Genomic DNA, 18,652 nt, shown 5'->3' on the forward strand with positions numbered 1-18,652 from the left:
GGCATGCTTATATACTGTATGTCAAATGTATTACTTTTTATATTCGTTAAAATCACTAATTGTTTTAATGGTACTTGTTATTTACATTAAAGTACATTAACATTAGTTAAGGCGTTAGTTAACACGAGATAACAACTAAATCTTGGTTAATGTCAAATTATGAATATAATATTGTTCATAGTTCGTTCGTTGTGCATTAACCAATATAGAACTTATATACAGCATAATGAACAGTAGCCAAGATTAGTAAATACTAATGTGTTTATAATAATAGTATACAATAATACTTATAAATAAAATGTATTTTAGGCAAAGATTTACACATTCCAATTTCATGGCAAAATTCCATCAAATTTAATTGTGTATTTTATTTTATATTATTTATTTATTTTTATTTTGTGTGTGTGTTTGTGTGTGTGTTTTAAAATAAATATTAAAGTATTAAAACTTATATATATATATATTATTTTTTAATTGGAATTTTGATATGAAATTGAAATAAGTAAATGTTATATATATATATATATATATATATATATATATATATATATATATATATATAAACAACCTTATTGTAAAATGTTTCATTATATTATTTATTCGTCCGTTCGTGTTATCAAAGTTATTGAATACAGAAGCAACATATTTTCTCAACTTCAAGGATTAGCATTTATTTTTCTATTTATTTATAATACAAGAGGAAGTTTCACGTTAAACTGTTTTCACAAATGTTTGATGACATTACTCACTGTGTGCAAAGCTGGTTTTCCTCTCAAGGGGTAATCAGATTGCATTTATGCAGACATTTGCTAGGCAACACAATCACTTTGTTCATGTTGAGCAGGAAACGCACACTATGATTCAACCTTGTGCTTTAGAAATTTAAAGTGAACAATATCTTGCCTGATGCAGGGCTGGAGTAGCTAATCGGGAGGATCGGGGGAATTACTGGTGGGCTACTCATAAATTGGGCCGATGTTGTGCTGAAATTTTACTCCCCGCCAGATTCGTACTCCCCGCTGTCTGAATGGTCCTTATCCCTACACTCACCCCTAACCCTAACCATAGTAGGTAGTCATTGGTTCCCACGTCTAAAGGCCACTCCTACACCCAGCCTTAAACATAAGGATACTAGGGAGTGAAAAATCAGCATGATACCGGCAGCACAGGTCCACATGTTGATTAAGAAACTTTCAGTCATGGGTGTTGCCTAATAGTTGACAACCATCCATATCATCCAGTAATTAAGGGATCAGAATTGTGTTCCTCATTAGAGTGGACGCAGTCACTAACAAATTTTATTGTCTCACACCAAAACAAATGAGGGAGTGGGCTGTGAGTGACAAAACGTTTGCTGGTACACAGACGCTCCACTGAACAGCGGGCGAAGGATCAAGTAAGATCCAGCAAGAACAGAAACTTTTAGCTAAATGGACGATGAACGACGTGCTTTAGGTAGCAGATCATTTCAAATTCAATACTGTCTCAATCAGTTAATATCTGAAATCCTCATTCCTTGCCGTGCTGAATGATAACAATATACTTTACTGTCACAAAGTAAAAGAATACTTAAATGAACACAGATGCAACGGCATAAAACGTTATGAACACAATGGGACTTTACAACTCAAGCCTGATTCTCTTAAAGAGACAGTAACCATATTGCTGCACATATATTCACAGGATCTGTTGCTATGTTAATTAAAATTTCTAAAAAGTACTGAAATTTTAAATTGTTAGTCTGTACATTTAAAATATTTATATACAGTTACAATTCTGTAGTGTTATTATTTGCCTAAAACTTGACTTATTTTTACAACAGATGCAATGAAGTAACTGCATTATGGTGCAAATTAAAAAATAAACAAATAATGTATTTTTGCTAGACCTTTTCTCTAGTCTGTATCTGAATTCAGTATGTGGACAGCAAATTTGTATTTTATTATCAGTTCTTTGGCTTCAGGCACCTTATGTAATAGAAGTGTTAAAATACTGTTTTTGTTTTTAGCGCAACAATACTCTCTACTTCTTATGTCAGAAAGCTAAAATCTAAGTGATTTAAACATAAATGTCATGCCATGCGTGGTATAAAGACATTGAGAGCTTATAATTTTGTAGTCATTGCATATAATGTATATTTTTGCCATGAGAGTTCTCGTTTGAATTCTCGAATTTTAAGGTTTTGACGTCAGAGCTGGATAAGAAAGGTTATAAAAGACAAACTTTAAATGTTGGTTTGAAAAAGCCTCGTCTCATGAAACTGGGGCAGTTTGAAGTGAGACTAGGTTGCTAGGGTGTTGTTAGTCATTTGCTAAGGCAGTGTATTTGACATTACTGTGTTATTCCAGCTGAACTGCTCTGGACGTCATCAGAGACGAACGGCCCCTCAACATGCAGACAGCAGAAATGAGCTGGTCAGAGCGCCGATGCACTCCAGGGTCAATGGCTGGTCATCGCCACTCCACGTTTTCCAGCTGATCGCATGGCTCATGTACAGCTTCATGGCCATTGTGGGATTCGGGATTTATATTCCTCTTCTGCCATCGCCATGGAAATTTGCAGCGTATGGTGTATCCTTTACAAATAGATAGATGGATAGATCAGACAGACAGAGATAGATAGATAGATAGATAGATAGATAGATAGATCAGACAGAGATAGACAGATAGATAGATAGATAGATAGATCAGACAGAGATAGATCAGACAGACAGAGATAGATGATAGATAGATAGATGATAGATAGATAGATAGATAGATAGATCAGACAGACAGAGATAGATAGACAGATAGATAGATAGATAGATAGATAGATCAGACAGAGATAGATCAGACAGACAGAGATAGATAGACAGATAGATAGATAGATAGATAGATAGATAGATAGATCAGACAGACAGAGATCAGACAGACAGAGATAGATAGATAGATAGATAGATCAGACAGAGATAGATCAGACAGACAGAGATAGATAGATGATAGATAGATATATAGATAGATAGATAGATAGATAGATCAGAGATAGATAGATCAGACAGACAGAGATAGATAGATAGATAGATAGATATATAGATAGATAGATAGATAGATCAGAGATAGATAGATCAGACAGACAGACAGAGATAGATAGATAGATGATAGATAGATATATAGATAGATAGATAGATCAGAGATATATAGATCAGACAGACAGAGATAGATAGATAGATAGATAGATAGATCAGACAGATAGATCAGACAGACAGAGATAAATAGATAGATGATAGATAGATATATAGATAGATAGATAGATCAGAGATAGATAGATCAGACAGACAGAGATAGATAGATAGATAGATAGATAGATAGATAGATAGATAGATAGATAGATCAGACAGAGATAGATCAGACAGACAGAGATAAATAGATAGATAGATAGATAGATAGATAGATAGATAGATAGATAGATCAGACAGACAGAGATAGATAGATAGATAGATAGATAGATAGATAGATAGATAGATAGATCAGACAGAGATAGATCAGACAGACAGAGATAAATAGATAGATGATAGATAGATATATAGATAGATAGATAGATAGATCAGAGATATATAGATCAGACAGACAGAGATAGATAGATAGATAGATAGATAGATAGATAGATAGATCAGACAGAGATAGATCAGACAGAGATAGATCAGACAGACAGAGATAGATAGATAGATAGATAGATAGATAGATAGATAGATAGATCAGACAGAGATAGATAGATAGATGGATGGATGGATGGATAGACTGACTGATTGATTGATTGGGCGAGCATAAATTCCCATAACACTCACTCATCTGAGCATGAAACGCTCACTAAACAAAATAAATCAACAGAAAAACAGAGGCATTACAATTGATTATATATATCATTCAGAGTAATACAAATATGATAAAACATATTGCAAAGGGCTGTTTTTGTGCTAACATAGGTTGAGCAAGCTCTTTAAGGAAAGAGAGAAAATTAAATCACATTACTACACAAGTTCATCATTATAATCATGATAGGGTGGGACCCATTCTGGAACTGGGTTCTTGTCAGGTTGTGCAGGATCATAATCAGGTATACTGGCATTTGATTTAAGTTGTTCGTATTGACCCATTGATGAACTAATCATTTTACTGATACATCCTCTAGCCAGAAAAATCAAACAACATATAAACAATGCGAGCAGTGTCAATACTGTTAACACAGATAACAAAATTCTCATTAATGTTTATTGCTATCGTGCAAAAATATTAAACCAGTCACTACTTGTAACTTCTCGCATTGCCAGTTCATCTCTATTTCTTGTCTTATTTTCAATTCCTTGTTGAATCTCATGTCCATCTGCATCATTTTCAGGTGTGTAAGTACAGCAAGCTTCTCCCACCATAACACATACTCCTTGTGTTCCACGGCTTCCTTGTTGGTGCCATTGTCACCTGCTTTCCCCTTTGGTCCTCCCCCTAAATTCTCAGGGCAGTGTTGGTTTTTTCACCGGGACCAGGACATCGCTCACTGTAAGAACACTCCCTCCGCTCCCCGGACTTCCGCCACAGAGAAGTGATTCGAGCCCTCTAGGTTTTCACCAGGGATCAATGCACGCTTTCTTGTTGTCCTGCAAATGCTGTTGCTCTCTTACAATGGCTTGCATGTATCCAGGTGGCCCTCTCTGCCACCTTCACTGCTGTTGCTGTTGTCAGAAGCACCTGATACGGTCCTTGCCAATGAGGAGATTTCCGGCTCTTCCTCCTGTAGTCCTACACCACCACCCAGTCACCGTGTTTCAGGTCGTGTAGCTGTCCTTCAGATCCTCTAGGTAACCCCTCCTTTATCTGTCTATAAATATCACAAAGCACAGCGGACAGGTTGGAGGGGTGATATGCACAAAGTTTTCTCATATCAATTTCCAGGTGTCCACCAATATGTTCACAAAATGGGTTCCATGTTTTTTTTTTTTCTCTCCCCTCCACTGCAGCATCCACACGCAACTCAAAGCACCTTATAGCGACCACAAGGAGGTTACCCCATGTGACTCTACCCTCCCTGGCAACCAGGCAAATTTGGTTGCTTAGGAGACCTGGCTGGAGTCACTCAGCACACCCTGGATTCAAACTCACAACTCCAGGGGTGGTAGCCAGCGTCTTTACCACTGAGCTACCCAGGCCCCACCCATTATCACTACTGATTTTTCCTAGAATACCCCAGCATGGTATAATTTCCTTCACGACTGCCCATGCATCCGCTTTTGCAGTTGGAAAAACCTCAACCCACTTTTCAAACATCTCAACCATTACCAAGCAATACTTTTTCCCCTCACTAGGGGTTAATTCTATGAAGTCAATCTGTAAGTGGTCGAATGGTTTGTCTGGCGGAGGGTGTGCACTTTGTGGCATTTGTTGGCCCCTCCCAAAATTGTTTTGGGTGCAAATTACACATTTCTGACAAAATATTTGAGCGTAGTTGGAAAACCTTTCGTGAGCCAGTGCCTTTTTATCTCAATTAGCATTCCTCCTTTTGACGTGATCTACCACGTGTCAATTTTGCATAGTATGGAAACAAATATTTGGGTAAGCGTGGTTTGTCATTGGGGCCGTACCAAACCCCGTTTCTAAATTAAGATCCATTGTTTTTCCACTTTGTCTTCTCTTGCTCTCTGTTGAAGTTCATTTAGTTCCGTGTGTGGTGTGTGTGTGTCACAGTGTAAACTAGCACAGTTTCCTGTTGAGCAGCTTTTTTTGCAACTTTATCTGCTCTCGCATTCCCCTGTGAGATTGGATCAGGTGCTGTAGTATGCGTTTGGCATTTACATACAGGCACTTTTGCCGGCAATAAAATTTCATTCAACAGCTCAGCCACCAGAGTATTGTGTGATATGGGTTTGCCAGTGGATGTAAGAAAATCTCTTTGTTTCCAAATTGCCCCAAAATCATGAACTACCCCAAATGTATATCTGCTATCTGTGTAAATGTGCTGTTTTTCCCTGGCAGTGAGAGCCACTAGCTCAGCAGTCTGTGCTGATAGGTGTGAGGCCAGGGGCCCTGACTCAATTGTGTCATGTAAAGAAACCACTGCAAACCCCACCCTGGTTTTACCTGTCACTGGGTCTCTGGAAGCCGAGCCGTCCACAAACTGTTCCAGTTCCGCATTATCTAATGGTGTGTCCTTGAAATCTGGCCTGGGGGAACAAACAGAAGTTATTATTTCCACACAGTCGTGTGACTCCCTGTCCTCTGCTGTAGGGAGGAGAGTTGCAGGATTTAAAACATTGCAGTGTTTAATAGTAATATTGGGCATCTCTAAAAGCACAGCATTGTACCTCAACCACCTTGCTGCAGACAAATGCGTTGTTTTTTGTTCCAGCAAAATCATAGACACAGAATGTGGCACCAGAAGTGTTAAATCTTGATATCCAACCAAGTCCCTTGAGGCCAACACTGCTTTTTCTGCTGCTGCCACTGCCCTCAAACATTTTGGCAAACCTGCTGCTACTGTATCAAGTTTTGATGAAAAGTATGCAACAGGCCTCATATGACCCCCCATGCTCTTGTAAAAGCATTGAAGTCATATACCCTTCTTTTTCATCAACTGTCTGACAGAATGGTTTCATCATATCTGATAACTCCAGCAATGCATTGCAGAGCCAATTTTAACTCCATAAATGCTTCCTCTGCCTCCTCTGTCCAGCTAACTTTATCTGTTGCAGCTAAACCTTTCCCATATATCATGCTGGACAGAGGACACTCCTTTTCTGCGTAGTTTAATCCATTGTCTACAATATGATGCCATACCCAGAAAACTCATTACTTGTTTTTTAGTAACTGGCTTAGGAATTTTCGTTATTGCTTCAGTACGTTTGGGTGATAGTGATTGTCCATCAGCTGTGATCAAATGACCCAAAAATGTAACTTCCCTTTTGACCCACTGCAGTTTTGCTAAGCTGGCTTTATGGCCATTTTCTGCTAGATGTTTTAACAGAGCTATAGTATCTCATTTGCAGGCATCCAATGAGGGAGAACAAATCATTAGATCATCAACATACTGCAGAAGTGCACTTCCAGCTTGCAATGAGAGGCTCCATTGCTACATTATAGATAGCCAGGCTTTCACAGTACCCTTGAGCCAGTCGGGTCCATGTGTATGTTTTGCCCTCAAATGAAAAAGCAAACCAGTATTGCAAACCTTTTTCAACTGGAATTCTGAAAAAATGGAAAACCATCTGCTGGTAGCCGGCACTTGTGACAATATAGTGTGTGGGTTTGGCACATTTGGAGCTCGAGCATGCACAGCTTCATTCACAGCTTCATTCACAGCTTATAGATCTTGTACAAATCTCCATTCTACTGGCTGGCCAACATCACAAATCTTTTTAACCGGAAGAATTGGAGTGCACACTGGAGATGTTGGGTAGGGCACAATAATGCTTGCACTCAACAATGATTCAAAAACTGGGGTAATACCCTCCTTTGCTTCCAGTTTTAGAGGATATTGCTCTTTACACGGTCTGTACGAAGATTTTGGAGTTCAATATTCTTTATCAGACCTACATCATATTTGCTTTAGGACCATAAATCATTTGGCACTTCAGCCAGTTCAGGGGGCAGTTCCCCCAGTGCGACGAATGCTGGGGAACACTGTCCACAATTCTCCTGAACTATCTGAATGCCCCTCGAGGTCTCGATGGTATGTCGACACTCTATTCTAAAACTCTGCATCTGAGCGCTTTGCCACACTTCACAATTTTGCATCATTACCCAATCGTCGCCTGAAAGCAACCAATCTGTTTTCAGCCAATGCTTTCTTACAGGTTTTTCAAACCAACCCTTCTCATTCTGTTAATCTGGTCCTTCTGACACAAATGCAGTACAGTGTAATGAATCACCTTCAATAAAATCAATTCCTTCCTGCGTTGTGTGTGTGTGCCAATTCCAAAACCTCACTGCCAACTGTGCATTTTTCACTTTCAGTCAATTGCCATTCATAAGCATATAATAGTGTGTTCAAATTACATTTTATCATCATGTTTTCCAGTGGGCCCTCTGTTCCCTTTCTGGCCACAACTACCCCTGAAGCTCTTGCTATTAAACTGATGCCAAAAGCACAGCAAATTCACTGGGCAGCAATCAGACAGCAAGAAAGAGTGTTTGATATTGCCCTTGAAATTGTCAGCCACAGACAAAGGTGTGGTATAATATTCCTTTGCTATGTTCCCTGTAACCCCAGTAGTTTTCACAAACCTGCCACTTAATTTTGGCTTAGTTTGAAATTCCTTTGTCATTATTACTTACTCTGTTGCACCAGAATCTACCAAAAATGTTATTGGGATGTTTCTTACTGTCAGTGTTAACTTTGGGATCGCCCTATAGGCCCCATCAGAAAACATGATTTATTTTGTTCACTGTGTGTCATGCGTATGTGTGTGTGTGTTTTTATTTTGCTCACGTGTTGATGTATGTTGCTCTTGACCTTCGGATGTCACCTTATCTATTTTCAGTCCCCCAGCCAGTCAGTCAGAATCCTCTTTGTGCTCTGCTGGTCCCTTAAATGCTGGTTTTGAACGTTCTTTGTTCTTAGGACATTCTTTTGCCCAATGTTCAAGCACACCACAAATGAAACAAACTCCCTCTTTTTTCATCTTAGGGCATTCTCTCGTCCAGTGTTCCATGGACCCACTTGTAAACATTTCTCATTGTTTGGAGTTCTGCGCCCTCTGGATCCGCCCCTCATTCGTGCTCCTCTTCCCCTAACTTTCTCTCTGCCCCTCCCTGCATGGGATCCTTGTGCTTCAAAGGCATACAGCTGAGCTATTTGCAGGCGTGCTGCTATATTCTTTTTTCGTTGTTTTGTCATTCAGAGCTTTCTCAGCACATACAGCATATTTTGCAGCATCAGCCTGTCTGCCAGTATCACAGTCAACACAGCGTTCATGTACATGTGCTCAGATATCAGTTCTCAGTCCTTCAACAAAACGGTCCCAAGGTGACATTACATTAGTGTCCGGTGGCTTTTCAATACCACTGTGAAGATAATCGTACACATTTTCATTTGGGCCTTGTTTGCATGCTGATATTTTACGGAGATCCATGCGCCTCTGGAACGTAGTTCTGATGCTGTTCATCAGGTCGTGCACTGAATGTGCGTACCCCGAGCCGTGTTCTTCAACATATGGGAGATCCAGTTTGGGGAATCCTGACGATACCCGTCACCATTTGAGCTTCATTTGCATACCCAGTAATCTCAGTATTTCTCCAGTGGAGGGTCGAAACTGTGAGATTAACTCTTTCAACTGCCGCACATACTCTTCCCCCCCAACTTCCTCCACATCAGGCAATGTTTGGGCCACTTCTTTGATATCAGCAAAAGTTGATATACATACTGAACCTCACCATTTCCAGCTGCCACCTGAATCTGTGGAATTTGGACTGTTGCTGCACGGGGAGAGTGTTCAACTGTCAATTTGGACACCCCTTGTTTGCTACATAGGCGTGTCGTTACAGGCGATCCAGGGACAACATTATAGGGAGGGGGTTGCTTTTCGGGTTCTGCTGGAAGTACTGGGGCAGATGGTGACACTGATCCACTGTGCTGCCCCTCCTGTAACCTGTATTCCTGTGGGCGACGTCATGGGGGAACTGAATTCAAATCAGGATCATCTGAATATTTCAAACAGTGAGACAATTTGTTAGTTTTCCTGTCCCTTCCTGCATTTTCCTTTCCCTCAAATTTGCTTCTGTCAGCCATTCTGCATATACTTTCCAGTCTGCTTGAAAAATGACATGCTTCTTTTGTTTCCTTTTTGACATATTGTTATGTTCCTCCCTACTTCTTTTTTCCTTTTCTTCTAGCTTCTCTCTAAGTTGTTTGAGCTGACTCATACTGAAACTCCCTATTTTAGGAAACCCACACTCCACTACCCAGACTTGCAGTTAATCACAACATCCATTGCCGTAATTAGTTATCATGTACTTACAATTTGGAAAAGCCAAATCGGGTTCATCTACAATTGAATTATCCCCATTTTTGCTTTTGTTCAAACCCATACCATCTAATTAGCGGTGTCACTGCAACAGCCCTCATTATAAAATTTACAACTAGCGGAGCATCCTGGCCCTAGTGACTGGAGTACTTGAGTGATTTTCTAGCAGATTCTCTAGCCTTGACCTGCCATAGTGACCCGTCGGCCAAAATAATTCCCTGAATTATTTAGATCACTGCCCTTTACCCAAAATGTCTTATAAAACATTTCCTCTTACCAGAAAGAGAAGTCCTGCTTGAGTCGATCTTAGTAAACCACTTGGTTTTTTGGGCCGTGCGGTGATCCAACCCCATTCTCAGCCGTCCGGGAGCCGCGCCTCACCCACTTTTTCCGGGGAGGTTCAGCCACAGGGGACTCCAACCCCTGCCGGTGCACAGTTTTTCCTTCAGTACTGAGTTTGTTAGTCGGATCAGACGACGGCCCACCCAGGGACGCCAATTGTCGTGGAAACTCTGAAATAATAGACTCAGTAGCAAAGGCTGTCTTCCTGTAAGTTTAATTTCTTGCAGAAATTGTTTCAGTCACCATTTGGAATGCCAAAGCTTCCTCTTGATGAGTGAACACAAAGTTTCTGTTACATTGTTTTTTTATCAGTATCTGTGGAGTGCAACCCCCACCTTCGCAAACTCCACACACAGCTGCTCTTGCTTTCATCTCTGAGAGTTTCAGCTGTTAATTGTCTCAAGATGTTAACCTTACTGTTATTTTAAACACCCACACTAGAATAAAAAAAAAACATTTTCTTCAACACACACACACAGAACATTAGTTCAAATAGAGGACAGCATAGTCCAGCAGAGGACAGCATTAAAAGCAATGAGTAGTACAGAAGAATAAACTGTAAAATTATAAGACATACACTATATTGCCAAAAGTATTCGCTCACCCATCCAAATAATTGAATTCAGGTGTTCCAATCACTTCCATGGCCACAGGTGTATAAAATGAAGCACCTAGGCAGGCAGACTGCTTCTACAAACATTTGTGAAAGAATGGGCCGCTCTCAGGAGCTCAGTGAATTCCAGCGTGGTACTGTGATAGGATGCCACCTGTGCAACAAGTCCAGTCGTGAAATTTCCTCCCTACTAAATATTCCACAGTCAACTGTCAGTGGTATTATAACAAAGTGGAAGCGATTGGGAATGACAGCAACTAAAATGACAGAGCGGGGTCAGCGGATGCTGAGGCGCATAGTGCGCAGAGGTCGCCAACTTTCTGCAGAGTCAATCGTTACAGACCTCCAAAGTTCATGTGGCCTTCAGATTAGCTCAAGAACAGTGCATAGAGAGCTTCATGGAATGGGTTTCCATGGCCGAGCAGCTGCATCCAAGCCATACATCACCAAGTGCAATACAAAGCGTCGGATGCAGTGGTGTAAAGCACGCCGCCACTGGACTCTAGAGCAGTGGAGACGCGTTCTCTGGAGTGACGAGTCACGCTTCTCCATCTGGCAATCTGATGGACGAGTCTGGGTTTGGCGGTTTCCAGGAGAACGGTACTTGTCTGACTGCATTGTGCCAACTGTGAAGTTTGGTGGAGGGGGGATTATGGTGTGGGGTTGTTTTTCAGGAGTTGGGCTTGGCCCCTTAGTTCCAGTGAAAGGAACTCTGAATGCTTCAGCATACCAAGAGATTTTGGACAATTCCATGCTCCCAACTTTGTGGGAACAGTTTGGGGATGGCCCCTTCCTGTTCCAACATGACTGCACACCAGTGCACAAAGCAAGGTCCATAAAGACATGGATGAGCGAGTTTGGTGCGGAAGAACTTGACTGGCCTACACAGAGTCCTGACCTCAACCCGATAGAGCACCTTTGGGATGAATTAGAGCGAAGGCTGCGAGCCAGGCCTTCTCGTCCAACATCAGTGTCTGACCTCACAAATGCGCTTCTGGAAGAATGGTCAAAAATTCCCATAAACACACTCCTAAACCTTGTGGAAAGCCTTCCTAGAAGAGTTGAAGCTGTTATAGCTGCAAAGGGTGGGCCGACGTCATATTAAACCCTATGGATTAAGAATGGGATGTCACTTAAGTTCATATGCGTCTAAAGGCAGATGAGCGAATACTTTTGGCAATATAGTGTATGTTGAATGAGCATAAATTCCCATAGCAATAGATAGATAGATATGTAAGCACAGATGTGCAGTTGAAGCCACGTTAAAGGGGTCATGTCATGAGGAATCAATTGTTCCTTGATATTTTAACATATAAGAGGTCTTTCTACTATAAAAACATATTGTAAATTTCAGAACTCAAAACTTAATCCCCAATGCAATAAAAGCATTTATTGAAACCAAGCTGCCAAAATGCCCCTTTCTCTACTTCTGCGACTTACCTATGTCACTAGGGGTACTCATTAATTCATGAGCCCCTTTACAGCAACAACATCAATGCCTACTTTACATCATCGCACCCTTGGCCCCACCCACTGGAGCTCGGTTCATAAACATAGAGAGAGAGAGCAGGGCAAACAGTGTGGCCTAGTGTGGTCTATTCCTGGACACCAAATGGGACCCATCTGGACTATTTTGAATAATTTTTGTATATAAACATGAACTACACAGACATCTTTGACTGTTGTCATGTCTCTGGCGCCGTTTTTTTTAATTTTTTCTCCCCAATTTGGCATGCCCAATTCCCACTACTTACTAGGTCCTCGAGGTGGCGCGGTTACTCACCACAATCTGGGTGGCAGAGGACAAGTCTCAGTTGCCTCCGCTTCTGAGACCGTCAGTCCGCGCATCTTATCATGTGGCTCACTGTGCATGACACCGCGGAGACTCACAGCATGTGGAGATTCATGCTATTCTCTGCGATCCACATACAACTTACCACACGCCCCATTGAGAGCGAGAACCACTAATCGCGACCATGAGGAGGTTACCCCATGTGACTTTACCCACCCTAGCATCCGGGCCAATTTGGTTGCGTAGGAGACCTGGCTGGAGTCACTCAGCACACCCTGGATTTGAACTCATGGCTCCAAAGGGTGGTAGTCAGTGTCAGTACTCGCTGAGCTACCCAGGCCCCACTCTGGCGTCATTTTTAAAAGACGCAGTGTCAAATTACAACAAGTTTTAAGCCATTTGGTTGCATTCAGCTGCTGCGACTTATTGTTCGTACAAACTGCTTAACATACTGTTCTTTCGCCCATCTGCGATATTTGTAATTGTTGGTGTATTGAAACACACACTAAATGGACGTCTTTAACCATTTTGATGCATTTCTGACGATGTGCACCTCAGTACAGGATTATACTGGAAACTGGATGTGGGTGTCTTTGTTGTACTTTGGACTATGTATGTGCGTCATGTGGATGTGTCTTCAGCATGGATTGCTTGTGAACCAGTCATAATACGATTCAAGCTTTGCAAAGCAACTAATATTGAAGGATGGGGTAGTTAAAAACACTATTGTACCCGATCAAAAACATAAGTAAACAGTTCCATTCATGAATATTTCAAATGTCATGACTGTTTGATACTTTCTGGTGCTGAAATTTTGTCTAAACCGGGCGCATTCGTTGATGCAGTGCAACAGCTTGAGGCTGTCTACACCGGGCTTGTCGACACTAACTTTCTAAACCGTATTTGTGTTGATGTTGGCAGTAGTAGCGCCAGCACTTCCATGGTAGACAGCGTCATTGATTATAATGGGTTCTGTTGCTTTTGACGCCACACACATCTCGCGTCTATTTGTGCTTGAGATGAACATTTGAATATATTCGGATGTGTTGGATATGTGTTATATGTTAACCCTGAAATGTAGTTTGATAATATTGTGGGGTTGTTGTTCATTCTCTTCCAATTGAATTTTAAACATGGCTATATTTGGGGGGCTGCATGATGTTGGCCAATCAGAACAGTGGGTGTTTACCTTGAAGTTTATAGGAGCAGAAGCCTCGAGCATGTCAGTCAGAGAGCCAGAGACAGGGTGGAAAATTATCATATATTACTAAATTATGATTGCTTTGGTTGAAAAAAACTTCACTAACATTCTCAGTAGACCTCAGGGAAGATAATAAAACTATATAAAAAAAGAACATTTCATGACCCCTTTAAGACAACAGCATGGGTTGAATTACAGGGTGATGTCAGCAACGGGTGTTCAGGCTTCATTTAGTCAGACAGCATCTCACCTCTCAAACAGTGAAGCTCTTCATGCTGTCGAGCAGTTTGTTTATTTCTCTGCTGACTGTGACTAAAGAGGAACCCAAGACCCTGATTTACACAACCACACAGAGACAAAATATACATTCAGTCCTCAACACTAGCTTTTATTTTTCCCTTGTCAATTCAGCACAACACATCTATCTATCTATCTATCTGTCTATCTATCTATCTATCTATCTATCTATCTATCTATCTGTCTGTCTGTCTGTCTGTATGTCTACAGTATTTATCTATCTGTCTGTTCATCTGTCTGCAGTATCTGTTTGTCTGTCTATCTATCTGTCTGTCTGTCTATCTGTCTACTCTATTTATCTGTCTGTCTGTCTGTCTGTCCATCTGTCTGCTCTATCTATCTGTCTGTCAGTTTGTATGTCTGTCTGTCTACAGTATCTATCTGTCTGTCTGTCTTTCAGTCTGTCTACAGCATCTATCTATCTATCTATCCTTCCGACTTTCCATCTATCTGTCTGTCTGTCTACAGTATTTATCTATCTATCTATCTGTCATTCTGTCTGTCTTCAGTATCTGTCTGTCCATCTGTCTGTCTGCAGTATCTGTTTGTCTGTCTATCTGTCTGTCTGTCTGTCTGTCCATCTGTCTACTCTATTTATCTGTCTGTCTGTCTGTCCATCCATCCGTCTGTCTACAGTCTCTATCTATCTGTCTGTCTGTCAGTTTGTATGTCTGTCTGTCTACAGTATCTATCTCTCTGTCTGTCTTTCAGTCTGTCTACAGCATCTATCTATCTATCTATCTATCTATCCTTCTGACTTTCTGTCTATCTGTCTGTCTGTCTGTTTGTCTATCTATCTGTCTGTCTGTCTGTCTGCAGTATCTATCTGTCTGTCTGTCCATTGATCTGTCTACTCTATCTGTTTGTCTGTCCATCCGTCCATCTACTGTCTGTCTGTCTTTCTGTCTGTCTTCAGTATCTGTCTGTCTGTCTGTCTACAGTATCTGTCTGTCCGTCTTTCTGTCTACCCTATCTATCTATCTATTTATCTATCTATCATTCTGTCTGTCTGTCTGTCTGTCTGCCTGTCTGTCTACAATATCTATCTATCTCTCTTAATCACCTGTGTCAACAGTTCTTTGACTGGTTGGGTTGCCATCCTCTGTTAGGTGTTGGACTAGGCAGGGTTCTGGCTAATGCAGTATCATTGTGGCTGTTGTGGCTGGCATCTTCCTGACTGTTTTGCTCCACACCTCATATACGATTATGCCTTGGATTTCATCTTCTAAAGCGTTTCTCTTCTACCTTGCTCTCATCCTTGCCATACACCTCATGGAAATCAACCTCCTAACATCACAACTTAGAGTCTTAAACTGCCATACGTGTTTAGACTCCGAGACATACAGTATGAACTCTGTCGTGAACTCGGAATCCTTCGTCAGCCACGCTACATCCGTCGATCATCCAATCTGTTTATCGCTCATCTCCCACAACCATTCCCTCTATCTGGACAAAAACACGGTGCAGTAAAACTAATATTACATCAACTAAGCACTCAAACCTTCGTTCACTAAGGCATTTAACTAATTGCTGTACATCAAAATACTCCAGACTTGTTCGTCAAGATACGGCACTTTTGAACTGTCATTCCCTAATGGACAAGGCGTCAGTTCTCAATTAATTAATTACTGATAAAAAACTTGACATGCTATTGTAAACTGAAAACTGGCAAACACCTAACAACTTTTTACAACTAAATGTTTTTACTCCATGTGGATACAAACATTTGTCTAAACCCCAACCTCATGGAAAGGGGGGCGGACTAGCTGTTGTTTGTCGAGAAGGTATGAGAACTGCTTTGATTGAATTCCATAATGTCACGTCCTTTGAAAATCTGGCTTTAGAGATTGTTGGTGAAACTCCCCTCATTGTGTTATTGATTTACCGACCTCCAAAGTCTCAGCCCCATTTTTTCTCTGAACTTAGTGAACTACTCACTCTTGCCTATGCTATGTCCTCACATGTTATACTACTTGGTGATTTTAATATTCATGTTGACACTGACTGTACAAATGCAACTGAACTCATGAATGTTCTTGATTGCTTTAATTAAATACATCATGTGAATTTTCCTACCCATAACCATGGTCACATACTTGATTGACTTCAGGTCTTAATAACGTCTCTACAACTGATTTACAGATTGGCATCTCTGATCACAAACTTACAGAACTTTCTTTTAATTTTCCTCTCTGTAAATCATACAAGAAAACCATGATATCTTATCGCAACCTCAAAGCAGTTGATCCTTCATCCTTCTCTGCCTCCATCTGTGCACCCTTACTTTCTGACTCTGTTAAACTGTTCTGTCCTTCAGAGATCCTCTCAAATTATAATTCTGTCATATCTGATGCTCTTGAAGAGCACGCCCACATTATGACAAGTCTGGTACCCGCTTCACGCTCATCGCCTTGGTTTACTTCTGAGCTTTGGGCATTGAAGAGAACCGGCCGTCGCCTTCAGCAACTTTGTAGAAAAACAGGCCTCAATATTCACTCCTTAACTCTTTCTGAACATCAGTTGAAATATAGAGCTGCACTTAACACTGCACGTTCATTGTATTTATCCTCATCATTCAGAATGCAAGTTGTAGACCTAAAGCCCTCTTTGCCACGGTAAACAAGCTAGCTCTGATGAACTCTGTTTCTCTTTTCTCCACTTCTTTCAAAATAATAATTATTTAATTTACCAATCATTCGCTCTGAACACTCCTGAAGCTCCTCTTCCCAGGTTTTTACCTGAACACCCTGTCCACCCTCTCTTGAACTTCACTCCCACAAGCCCATCTTCAGTCAGTGATTTAATTTTACAATCCAACTCATCATCCTGTTAGCTGGACCCTGCTCCAACCTTCCTTCTTAAACACTGTGATTCTGTCATTTCTGCACCTATTTCACATCTGATAAACACATCAAATGTGTCAGCCATTGTTCCTATTGATCTTAAAACTACTGCCGTTACACCAGTCCTTAAAAATCCCAACTTAGATACATTTATCCTCCTCAACTATCGTCCTGTTTCCAACCTGCCTTTTATATCTAAACTCCTGGAAAAAGTTGTAGCTTCCCAGTTACAATCACTAGAGACAATCTAGCAGCCAATAATCTCTATAACCCTTTTCAATCTGGTTTTCGTCTATTCCACAGTACTAAAACTGCTTTCTTGAGAGTTGTTAATTATCTTCTCCTCTCTGATGACTCTGGGTCCCTCAGTATTCTTTGGGCTCTGCTTTTGACACTATATGCCACAACACACTCCTTTCTCGACTCTCAGATATTGGTATTAATGACACTGCTCTATCCTGACTTTCTTCCTACCTCACTAACAGACAATATTTTATCTCAGTTAAGAAACACAAATCCCCTACTGCTCCTCTCACTCAGGGTATCCCCCAGGGTTCTGTTCTGGGTCCTCTATTGTTCATAATTTACATTCTCCCACTTAAGTCAGATCATCCGTCGTCATGGCCTCAGTTCTAACTGCTAATTTGACGACACACAGATTTATACATGCACCCATTTTGATGAAATTCACGTGACTCATCGTGCATGACACTGCGGAGACTCACAGCATGTGGAGGCTCATGCTACTCTCCACGATCCACGTACAACTTACCACACGCCCCATTGAGAGCGAGAACCACTAATCACGACCATGAGGAGGTTACCCCATGTGACTTTATCCTCCCTAGCAACCGGGCCAATTTGGTTGCTTAGGAGACCTGGCTGGAGTCACTCAGCACACCCTGGATTCGAACTCGCGACTCCAAGGGTGGTAGTCAGTGTCAATACTTGCTAGTTACCCAGGCCTCCCCAATGAATATGTATTATTATTGTTATTAATAATTTATATTTTTGTTACAGTAATTCTCATTACTGTCATTAGATTCTCATTACTGAAATAGAGTAATATCTATCTGTTGTAGGTTAGTCAGAGACAAAGACGAGACCAAGATTCATGAGGGCTTTATTGAGTTTTACTGAGATGCATACAGCATAGCCGAGTCTAGGCAAAGAGACAACTTAGTGTTTGTGAACACAGATTTTATAGCCCTGAGGCACATAGATAAAAGAAGTAAATCTAACAGATACACAGTTTCATTTTACCACAGACTTGCAGTACACAGGCATATGTGATAAAGATAACAGCTGGAGTAGAAATACAGTAGCAGTTGCTTTTTTTATTTTGTGAGAAACAGACGTAGGAACAAAGACATTATTCATTCAAAGACAACTCTGAAGATACAGCACACAGCCTTCCCTCTGCCTGTCCCAGAATCTGAAGAACAGGTGGCCCGTAGGGGGAAAGTGAAACTAGCTGAAACGTTGATTGTTGAGAAATCGTCCGTCTGTTTGTCTATATTTAGAACCTTAAAGTTTTTTGCATTTTAAATTATTTTCAATAGTTTAAGACAATTAG

At 40.8% G+C, this 18,652-nt stretch overlaps 1 protein-coding gene and 1 long non-coding RNA gene across 2 annotated transcripts in view; one reads left to right on the forward strand and one right to left on the reverse strand.

Moving 5' to 3' along the window:
* zdhhc11 (zinc finger DHHC-type containing 11) overlaps positions 1 to 18,652 on the forward strand; it is a 29,501-nt gene that overhangs the window by 318 nt on the left and 10,531 nt on the right. Inside the window, exon 3 of the mRNA XM_051719343.1 lies at positions 2,349 to 2,570. Within this exon, the coding sequence (XP_051575303.1) occupies positions 2,349 to 2,570 (222 nt within the window). The remainder of the gene's footprint in view (positions 1 to 2,348; positions 2,571 to 18,652) is intronic.
* On the reverse strand, positions 3,757 to 10,584 carry LOC127453254 (uncharacterized). Its single transcript, XR_007899383.1, has 4 exons — positions 10,266 to 10,584; positions 8,455 to 9,665; positions 6,108 to 6,190; positions 3,757 to 4,851 (listed from the first exon to the last, which is right to left on the reverse strand). It is a non-coding gene; the product is annotated as an uncharacterized LOC127453254 (long non-coding RNA).

The sequence above is a fragment of the Myxocyprinus asiaticus genome, chromosome 15, assembly GCF_019703515.2.
Source record: "Myxocyprinus asiaticus isolate MX2 ecotype Aquarium Trade chromosome 15, UBuf_Myxa_2, whole genome shotgun sequence".
Taxonomy (NCBI): Eukaryota; Metazoa; Chordata; class Actinopteri; order Cypriniformes; family Catostomidae; genus Myxocyprinus; species Myxocyprinus asiaticus.